Source organism: Gastrolobium bilobum, unplaced genomic scaffold, assembly GCF_033153095.1.
Source record: "Gastrolobium bilobum isolate Gb01-03AN ecotype WA unplaced genomic scaffold, APGP_CSIRO_Gbil_v1 utg8818, whole genome shotgun sequence".
NCBI classification, from domain to species: Eukaryota; Viridiplantae; Streptophyta; class Magnoliopsida; order Fabales; family Fabaceae; genus Gastrolobium; species Gastrolobium bilobum.
Window position 1 is genome coordinate 81,361 of NW_026899407.1, and position 21,212 is coordinate 102,572.

General features: G+C 37.7%; 1 protein-coding gene across 4 annotated transcripts in view; it reads right to left on the reverse strand.

Moving 5' to 3' along the window:
* Positions 1–16,914, reverse strand: part of LOC133290359 (nudix hydrolase 3) — a 62,489-nt gene extending 45,575 nt beyond the window's left edge. For 3 of the 4 annotated variants that reach the window (XM_061488431.1, XM_061488428.1, XM_061488429.1), the window contains exons 1-6: positions 16,735–16,914; positions 16,463–16,642; positions 16,096–16,173; positions 11,815–11,911; positions 10,317–10,450; positions 886–967 (exon numbers count right to left, since the gene is read on the reverse strand). In XM_061488431.1, the coding sequence (XP_061344415.1) occupies positions 886–967; positions 10,317–10,450; positions 11,815–11,911; positions 16,096–16,173; positions 16,463–16,642; positions 16,735–16,814 (651 nt within the window). In that variant the 5' untranslated portion in view covers positions 16,815–16,914. The remainder of the gene's footprint in view (positions 1–885; positions 968–10,316; positions 10,451–11,814; positions 11,912–16,095; positions 16,174–16,462; positions 16,643–16,734) is intronic. The other variant, XM_061488430.1, reaches the window with a different exon arrangement.
* Between the last annotated feature and the right edge of the window lie 4,298 nt (positions 16,915–21,212).

The following is a 21,212-nucleotide window of genomic DNA, read 5'->3' on the forward strand; positions in this document are numbered from 1 at the left end:
ATCCAAACCTAACTACATATACCAAATAATTTCAATATAGTGACATTATAAATTTATTCAGCTCAAATATTAAGTACCAGGTTCGATTTGATTATCCATTAGGTTAATTCTAAGATTTCAACCTTCTTCTTGGTGAGATCAAATTCAATATATACTTACTTTTACTGACAGGATTGAATTCCATGGAGAAAAATCAGAAACGACAGATAAACACTGGTCACCAAGATTACTTTGTGATGAAGGTGAGCTTTGAAACAACGGTAAAGTTGCTTCCTTGTGACCAAAAACTCATGCATTCGAGTCTAAGAAACAACCTCTTTGTAAAAATATAAGGATAAAGCTGCGTACAATCTACACTCAGAAAGTCTAGGAGCATTTTTCATCGAGTTTTTCCCTTTAACAAAATTATTTTTGTGATACTGATTGGGAATAAACCGTTAAAAGTTTATCCTAGGAAGGGGCATAGTGTATTGGTTTCCCCATCATGCTGACATGGATAATTGAATTGTGTTAGAGAAGATTTGGAAAGATCTATTCCTATTTTCTGGCCTTTAATCTGTTCTGGTATTGGTTGGATCCCATCAGATACACACAGACATGCCAACACACTCAAATACCATTCATATAAAAACATTACAGCTACTACTTTTTCAATAATATTCCAAAGACAGTGTTTAAGTGAAACAAAAGCAATTCAGTTTACACATAAAATTAGATGCATTCAAAGAGAGTTGTGAAATGACAGAAATGCCTAGTTTAACTGAAGGCAGTCCAAATTGGCAAAGGGAAGGGGAGAAAAAAAAAAATTAAAAGCTCAACGGCTGATGGATAGAAATCAATATTATATAATAACCAAAAACAATCTAAAACAAATATTACAACAACCTCAGCATTAAGGGAAATAGGAGCATAACGACTTAGCTGCTTTTGAAGAGTCAAACTGCGTGCTACAGTATTCTCTTTGTACCTTTAAAAAATATGTAAGGAATACCAAAATAAGTATTCGATAAATGTTTGTAATGATTTTCAATATCATGTAGTTGTCATTCATTGAGTACATAGTCATAAAATATATCAAAATTTCAAGAAAGCTGAGTTTTAAGACATGGCCATATGATTGTAGGGAATCTACATTTAAAAGAAATCTATGCAGCTTGAGTTTGCTTTGGAAACAATGGCCCATTTATTCCTACATATTTGGACGGAAACTTTTGTTTGCAATACGAAGGTTGGAATGCTAGATGAATCTTAACTTTGCCCCTCTTCACTTTGGAGCCAGTTTTCTGGTTTCATTTAAAATGGTTTCAAAGAAAAAATTGAAGAATTTTGTGCAAATGTATGACTTTTGCTGTTCTTTGGCAAGTTTCGTGGAAGCAAAATCCTCACATTGGTAAAGGTCACTGTTTGCCCCTAGATATACTTTGGGATAGGGTTCCAAGACCCATCCTACTCAGCAGAGCATCACCCACATTTCAAAGCTCTTGCATTCATTTGAGCTTTAGAGCTTAAGGGGCTGTGTACTGACATAAACCTGTAAAACATCCCCATCTGTATCACCCCACCTTGTAAGACACTAGCATCCAAGCTTGTGCCTTGCAGCATGTTGAGTGTATTTTCACTCCAGCAAATTCATAGAAATCTTTCTCTGTTATACAATCTTTTCAAGTTGGTATCTAATAGAACCTACAAGTAAGATAGCACAGATACAACGAAAACTATGTGAGTTTGCATCAAGCTCACTAGTACCGGAATGAAGTTATCGACGATATGGACAAAGTTCCATATGGCAGTTATGCCATCCAAGAAGAGGATCCAGTGGTGGCAACTTCGGTGCCAAGAAAGGGAGAAAGGCCCCACAGCAGGACACACTATTTCTGTGATCGAATAGGACCTCGTGATGATCTGAGTGACAACGAAGCCATTGCAGATTTGCAGGGGAGGCAATTTCTCAAACCCATGACCACAAGGAAGAGGCACTTCACAGCTGATGTCAGATGGCAATTGCAAGGAACTTATACAAAAGAGAAAAAGGGAGCTAGGTCAGAGGTGGAATTTGATCAAGTTGTAGACCTGGCCCAAGTTAATGTCAAGTCATTCCTAGATCAACCCAAAGGTAGTGTGTCTCTTATCGGTAAGTCAAAATTATTGTAGGCGGTTAATACAATCCCAGTTGAATAAAGGGGTTTAGAATAATTTCAATCCTGATATTGAAATTCAAATGACGTGTCTAAGAAGAAAAGCTTGTGATGACTTTAACAACAAAAGCATCTAAGAGATATGATATTCTTCGCTGCAAGAAGAAGGCTAACCTAGATGCCTCCACCTAGAAAGTTCAATCGCCATTTGACGGGTCGTCAGATGCAAATTCAAAGGCTGATAGATATGAATCTCAAGATAACAAAGAAATTATATCAATTGATCCTAGTGAGATTGTTCAAAGCCAAGATGGGAAACCCCATACATTTTCTGCCTGGGGATCTAGTTATCATTGGCTTAAAAAAAAAATTACAAGGGTTCTGTAAAGAACCAATTCAACCCAAAAGCTTAAGCTCTTGGATAAGGCTACATTAATGGTTTTATATCTTTAACACGCCTCCTCACAAGAGAGCTCATTGAGCTTGAAAGGTGGATGATGCATCATGCCCAGCCTACCTATGCTAAGAAATTTCACAAAAAAAATGGGAGGGGGGGGGGCGAGGATCGAACCTGGGACACGAGGCTCTAATGTAAAGAACCAATTCAACCTAAAAGCTTAAATTGTTGGGTAAAGCTACATTAATGATTTTATATCTCTTAATAGTTCTAAATAAAAGGGCTTATATTTATATACGAATCATTGACTCTTTCGAATGTTGTGGAGCTATTTAAAAATCATCAACCATCAAACCTCCTCAACACATCGCTCTTGCAAATGGCTCTAAGGCTCAGACCACTAGCATTGGACAAGCTACTCCTCCCCCATCTTTAAACTTGAATTTTGTTCTTTTTATTCCCATTGTCCCTTTAATTTTATTTCTATCATTCAATTTACTCACACTCTTAACTGCTCTATAACCTTCTTTGTTGAATTTCAAATGCTCATCTTGTTACCAAAGCCTTTAACCAAATTTGATTATGGTGAAACATTTTTCCTTGTTGTAAAAATGGCATTTGTTCGACTTTTTTTATCTATGGCTGCCATGTACATTAGCCTCCGTATCGATTGGACATTGTTGTAAATAATTATTTTTATTCTTTTTGGTTATTCTAGAAGCTTCTTTGGACTTAGCCTATTAGGTCACTTAATCTCTTTAAATAGAGAACCTTACATGTTTAATACAATTCAATATACAATTCCTTTTCCCAAGTTAGTATCAAGCACTCGACTCTGATAGCCTTGCTTCCGCGACAACAGCCTTTAGTGTGGAACCCTTGTTTTCGGTCTCCATTGGAGCTGGGTTTCTCCATCTCAAACCATCGCCGTTCGCTTCGCTTCTTCTTGCTCTTTCCAGATATGTACTTGTTTTGCAAATCGGACATTGTTTGGTTGTATGTTGTTGTGTTTTTGCCTAAAAGTTCAAACTTTTTGGCTCTTTTGGATCTCCTTTGCTCATATCTAACCCTTCGTTTGTTGTTGAGACTCTCCGGATATGTGCACAATGACAGATGTTAACAGTAGCAGTATAAGAACCCGCACTGTTAAATGGAGATTTTAGAAATTAAATAATAATTAAAAGAGGATTATTAGATGAAAAATCTGATTAATCTAAATTAAATCATTGTTAATGTAAAAGTGTGAATAATGAGTGTTTCGCGGTAAAAGTGAGGTAAGCAAAATTACCCGGAAACTCTAAAAGATAATTAGTGATTATTAATCCATAAATGTTATGGAGTTAAAATGACAACAAAATATTTATGTTAATATTGTAGGAAATTCTAATCATTTAAAATTAAATCGCTTTTCAGTGAAAAATCATAATACTGCGTGTTTCATGGTAGAAACAGTGTGTATAGAAAAATACCCGGAACTTAAAATAAATTAGTTGGTAATATTTCATAAAATTTATAAGACACTGTAGTCCAAAATTAAGTGAGGGTTAAGTGAATGTGACACGTGAGTCTATATCGGTTGAGTTAAGTCAGTCTACCTAAATGACCTAGATTAGTCACTCACTCTCATTTTTTTTCTATTTTCACGTAGACACCCTCATCTTCACTTCTTCAAGGCTGCCCTATGCTTTCCCCATAGCCTCCATTGCCTTCCTCCATGAAACCAAGCCCAAGGAACCACCTTTACTCACCTTTCCACCATTAAACCTTTGTAAACACTAGAGAGCAAGCATTGGGAAGGGGAAAGGCCTCATCTTGGGACATTTTGTTTGTTGCCTTTGAGCAAGGAGTGGGTTCCTCTTCATGTTGAGAGCTTGAGACATCATTGAGTAGTGAGGTGTCTTGAAGTGAAAGAAGCAAGCTTTTTATGGTCCAAATTCGTGCACATCACTTGGTAGTAGTAAGGAGTAGAGTCTAAGCTTTGAAAGTGCTCTCTTTCCTCTGTTTTCAAAGCCCAAAGGTATATAAATCAAACAACCCTCTTGTGTTTGATGTGAAAAGAGTGACCTTTGAGTATGTAAAGTATCAGAGCGTTCGAAATCTCACCGCCTCCCACTTTCTTTGTAGTGGAATTTCCACATGTTGGTGGGCTTGTATGTTGTCCACCCTTCAAGCCCAGTGGGCTTTCGTGTGAGGGGGCGTGTTGAAAAATATAATCCCACATTGGTTGTATAGGCAACTAATGTGAGGTTTATAAGGCCTTGGGCACTCCCACCCTTTGAGCTAACTTTTGGAGTGGTGTATCCAAGGGTTCTTAACAAATTTAACATAGCAGTTTCTTCAAGAATATCCAGAGCATATTTCCTCTGAGATATCACAACACCAGCTTTGGATTGGGCAACCTCAATTCCCAAGAAGTATCGAAGTTTCCCAAGATCCTTACATCAACAACACCTTTATCCCAAATTAATTGGGGTCGGTGGTAGATGAACCCACATGAAAGATACAAAACGGTTGAAAAAAAAAGTTAAAAAAAATAAAAAAAAAGTAAAAAAAGTAAAAAGTAAAAAAGTAAAAAAGCAAAAAATAAATAAATAAATAAACAAAAATAAACAAATAAAATAAAAATATAAAATAAGATAAAATAAAATAACAATATATGTATATATAAATAAATAAAAGTAAAAAAGAAAGGGACAAGAAGAAGTGGGGGAAATGAAGGGGAAAAGGACTAAAAAGGGACCATCTGGAACATAGGAATAACAGCGGGTCTAACCCTCCACCATACTTATAGCTTTTCTCCATTCCGTTCTAAGACATACTGTCCGCCAATCTATATCCCACTCCATTAAATCTTGTTTTACTACTTTCCCCCAAGTAAGCTTCGGCCTACCTCTGCCTCTTTTTGTGTTGAGCTCTTGGTAACAAACTTCATACAGGAGCATCCATGGGTCTTCTCATCACGTGCCCAAACCACCTCAATCTATGTTCTCTCATCTTCTCGGCTACCGGTACTACTCCGACCTTTCGTCGAATATCTTCATTTCTTATCTTATCCATCCTTGTGTAACCACACATCCACCTTAACATCCTCATCTCTGCTACTCCCATCTTATGCTCATGTTGCCTATGTGCTGGCCAGCATTCCGCTCCATATAGCATTGCCGGTCTTACTGCCGTTTTATAGAATTTTCCTTTTAACTTCAGGGGGATTTTGCGGTCACACAAAAATGTAGATGCACTGCGCCATTTCATCCACCCTGCTCTGATTCTGTGATTTACATCCTCATCAATCTCTCCACCGTTTTGTAAAATGGAGCCCAAGTATTTAAAAGCATCTTTTTTGGGTACCTCTTGACCATTTAGATGCACAGGTTCTTGGTCCTCATCTCGTACCAGAGAAAACTCACACTTCAGATACTCAGTCTTGCTTCGACTTAATGTGAATCCTCTGGATTCCAATGTGCTTCTCCACAATTCAAGTTTTCTATTAACGCCCTCCTTGCTCTCATCAAGTTTTCCCAAGATCCTTAGTCTGAAAATAATGACATAAATGTTGTTTCAATTGAGTGATCCCATGTCGATCACTACCTGTTATGACAATATCATCCACATATACCACCAGGTAAATAGATCCAGAAGCGGAATGACGATAAAAGAGAGTATGATTAGCTTCACTCTGAGTCATGCCAAATTGTTAAACAACACTGCTCAATTTACCAAACCAAGCTCTTGGAGATTGTTTGAGGCAATAGAGAGACTTACGAAGACGACAAACAAGACCTGACTCCCCCTGAGCAACAAATCCAGGAGGTTGCTCCATATAAATTTCCTCCTCAAGATCACCATGGAGAAAAGCATTCTTGATATCAAGTTGGTAGAGATGCCAATGGCGAATAGCAGCCATGGCAATAAAGAGGTGAACAGTAGACATTTTCGCCACAGGAGAAAAAGTATCAATAAAATCCAATCCAAACACTTGAGTGAAACCCTTTACCACCAAGCGAGCTTTAAGACGATCCACTTGACCATCAGGTCCAACCTTAACAGCATAAATCCATCTGCAACCAACCACAGATTTTCCAGAAGGAAGAGGAACCAGATCCCATGTGTCATTATGATGAAGAGCACTCATTTCATCAATCATGGCTTGTCTCCATCTCGAATGTGAAAGTGCATCACTTGTAGTCTTAGGAACAGATACAGAGGACAAAGAGGAAAGGCATGCAAAATATGATGGAGAAAGGTGATGGTAACTAATATTGACTGTATACCTGGCCGGAGGGTGAGTATCACGAGTACCCTTACGAAGAGCAATGGGGAGGTCACTATCCGAAGGTGGGACCGAAACCGAGGGAGGAGATGCAGTTGAATGTGAGTCCACAGATACATCTGACGAACTATGTTCGATCTCATCAGGAGAGGAGGTGATAGAAGGAGAGTCAGAAACATGGACTGGTAAAGACGGAAGGTATTCAAAAGAGTCGACTGGGAAAGATGACTGTACAGAATCAGTGTCCACAAGAGTAGTAGAGGATCCAAAAAAGGGAACTGATTCAAAAAAGGAAACATCTGCCGAGATAAAGTATCGACGTAAAGTTGGAGAGTAGCAACGGTAACCCTTTGGAGACCGAGGATAACCCAGAAAGACACATTTATGAGACTTGGGAGCTAATTTATCCAAACCTGGACCAAGGTAATGAACAAAACACGTAGAACCAAACACATGTGGAGTCAAAGGATATAAAACTTGATGGGGAAATAAAATAGAGTGAGGTACCTTATGATTGAGAACAGATGATGGCATGCGATTAATGAGATAGCATGCAGTAAGTATAGCATCACCCCAGAATATGTATGGAACATTGCCATCAATTAACAAAGCACGAGTGGTTTCAACCACATGGCGATTCTTGCGCTCGGCTATACCATTTTGTTGGGGTGTATGAGGGCAAGATGTTTGATGAAGAGTTCCATGAGATGAAAAGAATTGTTGAAATTGATGAGATAAGTACTCACATGCATTATCACTACGAAAAGTACGAATAGGAATACCAAATTGAGTTTTTATTTCATTGTAGAATAACTGAAAAATAGAAAACAACTCAGACCGATTTTTCATTAAAAATAACCAAGTACATCTAGAATAATCATCAATAAAAGTAACAAAATACTTAAATCCTAAAGTAGAAGAATGATGACTTGGTCCCCAAATATCAGAGCGGACCACAGAAAAAGGAGAAACAGCTTGACGACTAAGACGACTCGGGAACGTACTACGAGTATGTTTCCCAAACTGACAAGACTCAATTTAAATTGGAAAGAGAAGATAAATGTGGAACCATCTTCTGAAGCTTTGCAAGACTAGGATGGCCAAGACGAGCATGTATAGTAAGAGGAGAATCCACAGTGGAGCAGGCTGAAGAAGAGGGAAATAGTTGATAGAGGCCCTGAGACTCACATCCTTTGGTAATCTCCTTCCCCGAACTCCGATCCTGAAAGATGACAGAGGTTTTAGTAAAAGAAACAACACAGTCAATGGATTTTGTCAAATGACTAACAGAAAGTAAGTTAAAAAGAGAATCGAGAACATAGAGAACATGATCCAGAGATAAATAGGTAAAAGAAAAACCGTGTCAATCCCCCGTGATTGGACCAGAGACCCATTGGCCATAGTAATAGTGGGAAAAGAACCAATAGTAAAAAGGGAAGTGAATAAGGACTTATTACCAGAAATGTGATCAGAAGCCCCAGAATCAAGAGTCCAAGGGCCTATAGAGTGCAACTGAGAGATTCCAGCAAAAGAATTACCAGTGGGAGCAATAGATGCAGTAGGACCTGATGTTTGCTTCTCAGACCACCAAGTCACAAATTCGTTAAGAAGTGCTGCTGGAGGTTGTGCACCGGAAGGTAACCCTGGAGCAGAGGTACTAGAGAAAGACTGAACAACATGAGCATTCCGAGGAGGTAGAGGTGGCCTTCCATGAAGCTTCCAACAGCGGTCAACAGTATGATTGGTCTGATGACAATGAGTGCATAATAGCTTGCCTTTAGAGAATTTACGTCCACGACCATACCCTTGAGCAGCAATAGCGGAAGAGTCAACAGAATCCACTGGAGGTATATGCATCATAGGAGGTGCTGGTGACGTAGTGGGCTTAGAAGGAATCCTAAGCAAGGTAGACATCACGGAATCCAGTGTAGGAACTGTAGCAGATCCCAAAGTTTGATCCCGATTGGCAGACAAATAGTCAGACAAACCATATAAAATGAACAACATAAACAGTGTATTACATTGTTCGTGTTCCTTAGTAACATCACCAGTGAGAGGCAAAAGTTCGTTAAGGTCATGAAGTAAACTTTGAGCTTTCCCCAAATATTCAGTCATAGGACAATTGAAGTCCCGAGGAGCAAAGGTAGTCATCAATTTCTGACACACCATAGAGTCTTTGTGTATCATTGGTGTACAGTGTTTTTACCTGACTCCAAATAGCTTCACAGGTATTAGCAGGTCGAAAAATCTGCTTAATTGACGGATGAAGAGTGGCCTTAATGAGACTACACAACTGAGCATCAATCATCTTCCATCGTGTGCGCTCAGTGGCCGCCACAGATTCAGCCTTAGTGGTGAGATGGGATGTATAATTTTGTCCTTCCAACCAAAGGCGCAAATCGGATGACCAAGTATCATAGTTGGATCCATCCAATTTATCCACACTCAACGGAGTAAGAATATAATTTGAAAAAATAGTATACTCCGACTTTTGTCCAGCTGGAGACCCTGAAACAGTGGAGATAGGAGAGTCCATAATCAAGAGTAGAAAAATAATCAAAAAGACAGATCACACAACTAACCGGTAGAAGAGGGATCTGTGCGTCAACACAAAACGAAGTCCAAACGCAAAACCAGGACCAGATCCAGAACCGTCACAGGGAGACGAGGAGAACACAACCAGCCACGGCCGGAAAGGAACCTCCACGCGCCGCCTTGGTGGAGGAGAGAACCGGAACTTTCACGCGCGCGTGAGGGCGCGTGAGACGTCCGTTGGAGGTGCGGCCGGCGCCGTTGGTTAGTGGTTGACGAGGGTGCTTCCAAGACGAGCACGCCGGTATGCGGTTCACCGAAAAACTCCACCGGATGGTGGTGGTTGACGTAGACAGAAGCCTAAAAGCGGAAGAAAACGTACCGGAAACTGACAGCGAGACAGTTCCGGAAAAAAAATTAAAAGACGATGAACAGTGGGTTCACCGGGAAAAAAAAAAAATTCAAAGTTCCTTAGGCTCTTGATACCATGTTAAATAAAAAGAAAAGAGAGGAACATTGAAATAAACTGTGTGCATTGATATGAATAGGAATGTACAATGTATAGACATACTAATGGACTAAGCCCAAATCTAATACAATCAGACCTAATACAAATCCCTAATGAAATAAGAAAAATACTAATTACAATATATTTCTAGCATATTCCATTATTGAATATCTGGGTGCCATCAACCGGTCACCCCCGCTAACCCGCTAAAGCATTCTAAAGCCAGGCGCTCCATGTGCTATCCAGGATTGATAACTATGCCCAGCTGTATTTCACTCCTTGTCTATCCAATAAAATTAAGTTTATAAAAAGAGAGAAAACAGCATGACCATCTGAGCTGAGTGAAGTTATATACTAGTACAAGGAATCAAATCAGAAAAATGATAATTTCTTACTAGCGTAATCATAGAATGAAAGAGGTTTGCTTTACAAATAAGAAATTTTGCATCATGCATATCTCAAATAATAACATACCTCTTTTCAATTATATCAAAGAGCTGACCATATTGTCCATTAACATCATAAGGGACATAGTCTGAATCTTGTTTAGCCAGTAAACTTCTATACTCTTTATAAGAGATGTATTTAACAGCAGAAACTTCTGTTTCCTGCCAACGAAAAAAGATTTCCTCACAAAGATCAAGAAACTTAATTACACAAATCATGCATGTGCATACGAAAGACATGAAGGAGAGGTATGGAATTAGATTAGCATGTCAAAAAACAATCATTTGTCTACAATCACTCAAGGGAATAGAAACAGGGAGAGAGAGAGAGAGAGGAAAAATTATGTAACTGTCAACCGGTTATTGTCTTATAGAATACTACCCCGAGAATTATAATGATACTACTGTATCTAGAGGAATTCAATGATTACAGTAGGGAAAAAAAAACATAAATAGAATTGACATGTAACATATTCAATGAAATAACATGACTCTGAGTGAACTGTTGCATAATTCTGGCTTCAACAAATGATATTAGACCTTTATGTTATTGATTTTCAAAAGAAAAAAAAATGGACTACAATTTTATGGAATTTGTCTCTCCTAGCATTCCTTCCTACCATCACATAATTAAAAGTAATTCCGAGGTACTGGAAGAATTAATTACAAAGAAATACTCAACAAAATTTTGCAAATATGAGTTCTTTTGTGACTGAAAAGCATGGGTTTAAATCCCGAAAACAGCCTTTTTGCAGATATGCAAGGGTAAGACTACGTACAAAGATTGTCCTCACCCCTACCCTCAATAGTCGGGGTTTAATGAAGAGTGATTTTTTTTTTTTTTTTTTTTTTGAATACAAAACTTTGATCAAGGACTTACACTCTAAATACACTTACTGAGAAAAACATAAATTGATGTACAACAAGAATGGGGACCAACAAGTAATAAACAAGAATACTCAATATTTAAATTCATCAATAAGGCTCAAATCCCCAAAACATATCATTTGGCTTAAATACAGAAGCAAACAACACTGATTCTATTATTATACTAGAACACGAAACCCAAACTTAAGACTCAAGAATCTAAAATCCTAGTAGAGAATTAAAGTTAAGATTTAAGGGTAAGATATCCCACAAACTTAATTTTAAATTCTCAAATTATTAATAATTAAAATCCCAAATCCAAAATTACAAAGCATAAACCCCAAATTATTTTTAAATCAAACAAATATATAATAACCACAAATGTCATACCTGCATACTCAAATCTAGTACTTCCAAAACAAGCTATATTTGTCAAATAATGAAAAACCATGAAGACAAGCTCCACAAGTGAACAGATCATGGTGTATCATGTTTCTAATAAGAGACCAAAAATCAGGCATAGACGTAACGCAATAATAATAGCAATATGTCAGCTGGTCGACATATTTAGAGAAAAACACAAAAATGCAAAGGAAAATTGACAGAAAGTCCAATTTGAAAACACATTTCACATCCCCACCTGAACTGTAAAGGCCTACCTGAAGTGTAAAGGCCTCCAGAGGTATAGGATCAAGAGTTGTTACCAGATACACATCATTATATTCGTTATTGATGTATTTTCCATCATTTATGACACTGCATTCCATATTTAAAGTTAGCATCAGCTAGTCCATGGATAACAAAAGGATAAAACTGCATTAGTTAAAGATAAAAAATCCTATGAGCATGCAATAAATTGAAAAAGAATGAAAAATCAACTTAGCAGTATCTCTTCATATATGAAATAGACCCCTCTAAACAAACCCTTAGCTTAGCTTGAAGGAAAACTTAGAGGGTGCTTAGTTTATTTTTTTGTATTTTCATTTTCAGTTGATATGTTATTTTTTGAATTTTCATTTTCAGTTGATATGCTTTATAATTACAAAAGAGGCACATTTGTTAGGGTTCAACCTAACAGAGAGAGCTAGAACAGAGAAAAAGAAAAACAAACAATGAGTATTATTCCAGAATGAGCCAAATCTGTACACCAATCTCTATTTACACTGCTATCTACAATAGTGAGGCTCTGTAACTAATTTGTAACTAATCTCAGCTCACCTTATTTCACATAACACCTATAACTACTTTACAATTAGCATGTAACCTTCACTACAAACTAATGTTGCTCTGTACTTCTCTTATGAATACCCTTCTCGTAACATTCCCTACCTCTTCAAAAATGACCTTGTCCTCAAGGTCTAGGAGGTTCAGTCACAAATACCCGTCTCCTGGATCCCATTGGAAGAATTGTGAAGGCCAACGGATGCATAAGGCATTTTGCCCACTGAAGGGACCTACAATCATGGTGGACAATATCCCGTGCTGTGAGAAGAATACCCTTAATGCGACAAGGATTATGGCTAGCAACGACCGCACACTGAGCCATCTTCAAGTAGCCCGTCGACCTCACAGATATGCTCCTTGGCAATGAGAGTCTGTCCACGTCAACACCAAACCAATGTGTCAGATCAAACGGCGACGTATTGCCGAAATGATTCGTGAGCATCAAGAGGCTCAACTGCCTCTGCCGCACCGAGGTCAGATCGCGAAGTTGCAAGTTCGAAGGTGCAACGAGGCGGCTGAGACACATGTTGTGGTGGTGCACTATTTCCAATGTGCTCTTTTTTGCAGAAGATGGCTCTTTTACTCTTCTTTCTGATGAATCGATGGTGTACTTCAAGACTTCATACTGGTGAAGTGAGACGCCATCGCCATTGTTGCCGATGGTTGTTGACGGAGACAGATTGTCATTGAGCAGCGCAGAGTATAAGGATTCGAAAACGCCACCGATGGACTGCATTTGACAGGTGGCAGTGGTGGTGTTGGTGCCGCCAAATCCGCCATTGGACAAGTTCCTGATCGCTGCGTATCCTCTCGTCAAAGCAAGCGAAGAAGTTGCACCAATTTGCGAATGAATCGATTGAGTGCGAAGTTGAGGTTCGAGAGTGCGAGCAGCAATAGCAAGAACAGTGCTATTGAGTTGTTGTAGTTGCGCCACAATCATTGCCATTTGGTTCTGAGTATCATCAAAATGTGTTTCAATGCGAGCCAGCTGCGATTGATGATCATCAAGGCGAGCAACCACTCTGTGCTGAAAAACAGTGAATTGCTCAGCGAGATCTTGAACTCGCATCTTGGAATCTTGTCTGGTGTTCAAGAATGAAAGCACCATTTGTTAGGGTTCAACCTAACAGAGAGAGCTAGAAAAGAGAAAAAGAAAAACAAACAATGATTATTATTCCAGAATGAGCCAAATCTGTACACCAATCTCTATTTATACTGCTATCTACAATAGTGAGGCTCTGTAACTAATTTGTAACTAACCTCACAGCTCACCTTATTTCACATAACACCTATAACTACTTTACAATTAGCATGTAACCTTCACTAAACTAATGCTGCTCTGTACAGCTGTACTTCTCTTATGAATACCCTTCTCGTAACACCATCTTGTTTACATTCGGTTTTCTATTACAAATTTTCCAGAAGTAAATGGTGACAACAAGGAAATTTTGAAAAAATAAAATGAAAGCAAGGAAGCAGTTTTCTAATTACAATGAAAACGTAAAATTGAAAATAAAAACTCAAACCAACCACTTGTTAGTATATAGGTGTCCAAGAGACAATCTGTTTTATCAGATGAACACCTTTTTCGAAGTGGTATTTCATGATTTATAAATTTGAGCAAACTTTATCTTTATCATATTTATGTCTCGCCAATATTTTATTGTTAATATGTGAACAAAGATAAAGACCCTATGAATAGAACAGGTGTTCACTCGGGTATGATAGGGATCATGATCATGAGAACTCGAGGACACTGTATGTCTATTATCTAAAATTTGTTCCTGGTCTTGAATCACCAAGAAAGGGTATTGGTGATCTCAATAAGACTAGTACGACGTCATTTACTTGTATAAAGATACGAGGTAGGAACCTCATGGAATGCAGGCATGGTGATGCTTTAGGTGATGTCGTGGGTGGATCTGTTAGAGAACAGATAGCACTGAACTGACCCACCGAGAGACTCCACAAGGATTCATTATAGAGAGTATCATTGGATTTGTAAAGTCTCTCATCGTTTGGTAGTGCAGATCGTCCTAGACTTAAGGATGTCATCGAATACTATTTCCTAGAGTTATACTTTGATTGTACAACTTTATCCGCCTGAAAAATGGGGAGAACAGTGTACTCTTGGGTATGACTCGAATAAATGAGTATAGATGAACATGCCGAAAGGACTTCACAATCCCCTATAAGGGATTCGTCGTTCACAAGACCGGTAGGGCTTGGATGACTTCTAGTTGACTCGGGAATCTATGCATAGTAAGAGATCATGAAGAGTCATGATCTATCTTAGAGTCAATGGAAGAAGATTCCTAGTTCCTGTGAAATATTATATTTAGTCAATAAAGAGAGATGATACTCTATCCTTGCTCTCGACTAAATGTGAATGACGTTGAGAGGGATGATACCGGCACGGTATCCAAATTAAAAAGGTAGATCACTTGATCAACTCAATTAGTTCTGGGGCTGTAGAGCATTGCTAGTGTCTTATGTGGTCATTAGATAAATTGGGCCTGTTAAAAGAGTTTAATTGGTTCAAGTTTATTTATGTCAGTGACTAATTGAGCCTAATGGGTCACACACTAAGGTTATTCTTGATTGCTTACATTTAGCAAGTTTGGACCAATAGGTGTTATTGGGTTTTTCAAGACTATAGGTGTAATTGGGTTGGAGTTGAACTCCAAGTCCAATATCATCATGCGCCTTTGGACTATTAGTGAAAGATTAATTTTTCTATTAATAAGCCCAAATGTGTTAGTAGGCCCAATACGGTATTGGGCCATGAATCCTAGCAAGTCAAATAGTTGACTTGGCCAAAATAAGTTTTTGGCGCAATTCGAATTTTGAATTTTCGAATTTCGAATTTGAATTCAAATTGAAATTGCGGGCTAGGATAAAATCGAATTTAATTTTATTTAAATTCAAGAGGTTAGGTAATTAAGGATAGTTTTGAGTTATCCTTATCTGTATCTAATATGATTAGATAGAGATTTATTATTTCTATTTTATTTGAATTATGAATTTAAATAAAATTATATTAATGTAACGTTTGTCTCTTAATGCTGATTAAGGGATTTGATGAGGAAACGTTAATGTAACGTCCATCTCTTAATGCTGATTAAGGGATTTGATGAGGAAACGTTAATGTAACGTCCATCTCTTAATGCTGATTAAGGGATTTGCTGAACCACGTTAAAGTAACGTCTTTTGCTGGACTAAAAATCCTAATTTTTGGCCGCCTCTCTGGACTAAAAATCCTAATTTTTGGCCGCCCCTCTTTCTCTTCATCTCTCTTCCTCCATTATTGGTCCTCTCACCTAACCTCAAGACAACATTACACTCTTGAGAAAAATAAACAAAAACACTTGAAAGCCTCCACCTTGCCGCAGCCTAGCGAGCTTCCAAGGAAAGGGAGGGTTCAGGGAGAAAGCGTTTCTCAGAAGCAACCAAGAGGTAGTCGTGTGGATTACTGTTAGAGGGAGTCATCCACTTTGACACCTTCAAGTGAAAAAGGTATGAATTTTAAACCCTACATGTTTAACGGGCAGATCCTAAAACATGAGGCGCATAGATTGTCTATGCTTCCGCATCAAAGACCATTTTTTTGTTTTTACCCTCATGTAGGCGCATCAAGGTGGGACCTTTGTGCAGCCAATTTTGACTTTCACCACTCCCTCAATATTGTAGACAGAAATACACCAAAAACTACTTACCACTCTTGGAGGAAAATAAATATCAATTCGAATGCATCCTTGGGAAGGGTTACACCTAACTCTTCTTCGAGCTCCCTCCTGCAAAATCAACCACACAACAACACTACACACTTGATCAGAAATGCAATCTCTATAGGATATGATTTTATATTCCATCTCTAACAAAACTAAAGGGAGTTCTCCTCCTCCCTCGAGTTTATAAAATCACACTAGCATTCCTTTTTTACCCCTGACACCATACACTATTTTCTGTTGCGAACAGCAAACTAAGGGAGGAGGAGGTGTAATTTGAGGTAAGTGTATAGCATTAGGAAATGAAGTTTGTTTATTGGAGGGGACAGAAATGGTATTGTATAAATTAGCATACCGAGCAGTGACGAGGGAGGAATCACCAGCAGATATGTGACCAGCGCTGGAGATATCCCAAAGGTCAGGCCAAGAATCCTTACAGCGAGCACGCCGTTGGAGGAGCAATTGTTGCGTGCTCTCAGCGAAAATCCAAACGTGTACAGCACGATGGTAATCCCCCTCTCGATGAACTTCTCCTCTAAACACACAAGCACACACAGTTACTCTTATTTATATATAGGACGAGTAATGGTAATGCTATTGTTTTGAGATGTGTTGTGATGAATTTACCTGGGCTTGAAAATCCCGGTTTTGTGACCGGAATTGGTCAGAACATCGAGGTACTCTTCTAGTTGTCGTTGGTTCAGCATCTGCAACTGCGAGTGTTGAATATGGGTCACTACAGCTATTGCGTTGCGCGGAGTGAGAACGAGTCTACCCCAACTCTAATCGAATTTGGAATAGGAAAATACCTTGCTTCCCCACTTGTTGCCAGCTATTGCTCTTGTATTCTCACTTTATTTATTGGGAAAATTATTTCCGAAGAGAAAATATTTATCTGCTACGTAAAGAAATGAGTCGTTCGAAAAAAAATTGATGAGACTCGTTTATTTTTACATGAATGTAGTAAATAAATAATTTCTGCAATAAAAATAAAATATTAAATCTTATTTTATTTGAGTTCAATAAAATGGCTTTCACATCCCTACTCTCTTTTTTATCCGCAAACACATCCCTACTTGTTAACTCTATGAAAATACAGTTTTATTTAGTATTTTAAATTAAAAATAGAGCAAATACCATTTTTGGTATTCAGAAAATTTCACGAGGCCCATTTTAGTCCCTAGCAAATAAAAAGGCCCATCGTGGTCCCTAAAAAATTTAAATTGGACCCATTTTAGTCCTTTTGAGGGCTAATATGGGTCTTTTTTGAATTTACGAGACCACGATTTCAACTAAATGGATCTTTTTGAATTTTTGAGGGACCACGATGAGCCTTTTTATTTTCTAGGGACTAAAACGAGCCTCGTGAAATTTTCTGAGGACCAAAAAGAGTATTTACTCTTAAAATAGCGTGCGTAACAGCTTAAAACAGTGTTTTCTCCAAATGACCGAAAAACTCCGGATTCATCTGATCAAATATAATTAAAGGACAATAGTTAATGTTAAAAATTAGAGTTTCTAACTAAGTTGTGAATTCACGGACGTTTAGGGAAATTCGGATGAGTTTCAAATCGCGTGAGGTGGCGTGGGACCCATCCCACTCAAATTTCACTTAAACCACATCATCCCTCACTATTCATCATCATCTTTTTTCCCTTTCCCCTTGCAAAACCCGCGCCCTCCCCCTCTTTCCCCCAAATTTTTCTTCAAACTTTCTTCTCACTTAAATCACTCATTTCTCTACCAAATCTAGCAAAGTTTGTGTTGAAATTTATTGGAAACAACCTTCCAAACACATTGGTGGTATCCATTAACCTTGAAACCCTCTCCTTGGTGAGTTATTGGCCAAAGTCAGCTGCGAATATTTGGAGAAAAATTGATGTTCATGGAGTCATTTGGCCTTCCATTGCTTGGATAAGTCTTGGAGGAGTATCAAGCCTTGGTTGTGAGTATGTTTCCACCCCATTTACATGGTTTAATTGTAGATTATGTTTATGAACCCTAAACCTTGAATTGTTGATGTGTGATGTTAGAGAGCTCAATTGGAAAAAGTTTTACATGAATGTGTCTTAGAATAATGTATATTAGACATAAATGCAATGAAAATTTTAGGTGAATAATATGATTTTGTAACTTAGAATATTTTGAGGTGTCATGACTTTGAACTTGGAAAATGTGTTAGGATTTTAGTGGTGAGTTGTTGGATGATTATATGTGGATATAATGGTATTGTGTGAAGGGTGGAAGGGTTGAAAATTGAAGGAATTCAATTGGTATTACATAGGTCACAATTCGGCCATTTAGAGAGTTTTAGGAATTTGAGGTTGTTTGTATTGATTGGATGATGTTTCAAGTGTTGAATGATGTTTAAATGGGTTGTGTGGTGGTTGGAAAGTGGAAGAATCAATGAAAAATGATAAATGGTGTTTAGGGTCATAAAGGATCCTAGAGTGAATTATTAAGCAAAACGATGCTTAAAAGACGTAAAATGGAAAAACGGCACTTGATTTAGCCTTTTGGTATAATAAAATGAGAAAGAAAATTTAGAAAAATAAATTTGGAATTTAGCCTTGTTTGGCCGAACCTACCTAGTGTGGGTGTAGGAATTTGACGTTTTTCGCGTTTTGATAGAATTGTCGTGTACTGACGATTTGCACATGGATATGTAGGTTGCCGTACGTCGATTTAAAGCCCGAACTGTGAGTCGGTGGATTGCCCTTGGTCCAGGACCAAGTGGATTGAGGTAAATGGTTGGATCAATGCATGTATAATTGTAAATTGGCATGTGTTGTATGAGTTTTTGAGTAATTGGGAATGTCCTCTGTGTAGGCATTCTGTTGAATAACAAGTTTGGAAAATAAGCTGCTATGGAGCTAAATGGAGGAACATATTGAGGTAACCTCTCTAGGACATCCATATACTAACAAGCTCCTACTTGGCCTAGAGCCAATCAGACCTAAGACGTATACCCAAAGCCTCATAATGACTATCATGTTTTCTCTTAGAAACAACCTTCGTTAGAGAATCGGCTAGGTTATCATCAGTGGGAACATAATCCATCTTCCTCGTTTCTGCCTATTGAACCTCTTGGACCCTTGATTGAAAACATAAAAGAAATTTGAATGTGAACTTGGAAATGGCCTTTAAATAAAAGTGTGGGACTGTTTTGGGTTGGACCTCTTTTATGCTTCAAGCTCTACTTGAATTAAAATGGATTTACAGCATGTTTTAGGCCCTCTTTAGCGCACCTTAGTGTTAGTAAAATTGGTATGTGCTTAAGTTTTTTTGACAGCATATTGAAGCTTTATCATTCCCTTTTGTCATATGGAAAATGTCATGTAAATGAATGAATTTTTTTGGGCATTAGTAAATGATAGAAAACCGATTCTGTATGTTGAAATTTCACTGTTATTCTTTGGTAAATTAAAAGGACAGCATGTTGTATATTCCCTCTTAGCACACCATAGGTAGCTTGATTGAAAAATTGAATAAAATCCCTTATAACTTTTGTTGTTTAAAATCGATTTTGTTTGGGGTTGAGAAACCATGGACTGCTCACTGATAACGAGTTAATAATAGTCATTTTGTTTGGGGTTAAAATGTTGATGCGACTGTTTTGGAATTCTGTGCCTAGTTTAATACTGTTGCATTATTGGTTTTGCTATCATACTACTGGGATTTTTCTCACCCCTTTTGGGGCTCAATTTTTATAAAATTGCAGGAGGACGAAAAAGCATATGATGACGTTTTATTTGCTGTTTACTGCTGCTGTTTGGGATTTTGGCTGTTGTTTGCGTTATTCATGAATGTTGGCTGATGATATTTTGATGTAATATTTTGGGAACTTGGACTACTGTTAGAACATATTTTAATTGTCATTTTTAAGGTTTTATGGTCAGTTTGAACGTTGGAAGATTCTGAATGCGTTTTGCGAAAAATAATTTCTAAACGTTTTAAATGTTGTTTCATAAACTGTTTTGCGAGCACTTAGCGAGTTATATTTAGTGGGGCTACAGCACTCCGAATTGCTTATAATTTACATGCGCGCGAAGCCCCACGTGTCTAGTTTCTGATTATATAAATTTTACAATGAAATTATGAAAGCACGATTTATTATGATTTTTGCACGAAGACAGGTTTTTCAGGAAAACGATTATTTCAGCAAGCCATGTATTTCACCAAGTTTTCACACTGTTTTAATTTCTTTTGACCAGATTTGAATACAAAATTTTAACGAGACTTCAAAACGAAATTGCAAAATTTATTCGTAACATTACGACTCTAATCCGCTTAGCAGACAACTCTCTTGGATGCATACAGGGGAGGGTGTCACAATTTGCCTTTAGAGTTAGCAAATTGAAGATTTCCTATTTCGAATTAAAGCTTACCCTAAACCGCAAGGGTTGATACATTTCCTCACTCTAGGTTTAAAAGGAAGGTGTAAGAACCCGCACCGTTAATTAAGAAAATTAATTGATTAAATATGAGAATTAGGAAATAATTTCATAATTGACCCTAATAATTATTATGAGGCTTTAATAATTATAGTAAGTGAGTAATAATGTTGAAAGTCGTTTTTTGACGAAAAGCGCAAATACTGGTTCTGCTAGTCGGTATAAATGCGTACCGATAAAGTATCCCGGAAAATTATAAGAAGTGCATGAATATTCCTAGAATAATATGTAGGACTGCGATTTCAAGTTTCAAGTTAAAATAATGAGAACTGGTACCAGAAACTAAGACTGGCTATGAAAAGCGCGTACCGAAAAGGTGCTCCGAAAAATATAATAAAAATATGATAATTCTTGTAAAATCGAGTAGGTTAAGGATCCTGAGTTTGGGATTAAAATGCTAAGCGTAGCAATTAAAGTTAATACTGTGTGTTCAATGGTTAATTGGCTATAAATACTGTAACATCCCGTCTAATTAGGAACCTATTTAAATTGCAATTAGGAATGTGGTAGAGTACTTGCCTTCGGATTATATGAATGTTTACTTTAGGCTAGAGTTAAATTAAATTAGGGAATTATTGATATTACAATGGAAAGTGAGAACCTATTTTATGCATGTGAGATTATAGTTATAAGTATGGGAATAAATTAATT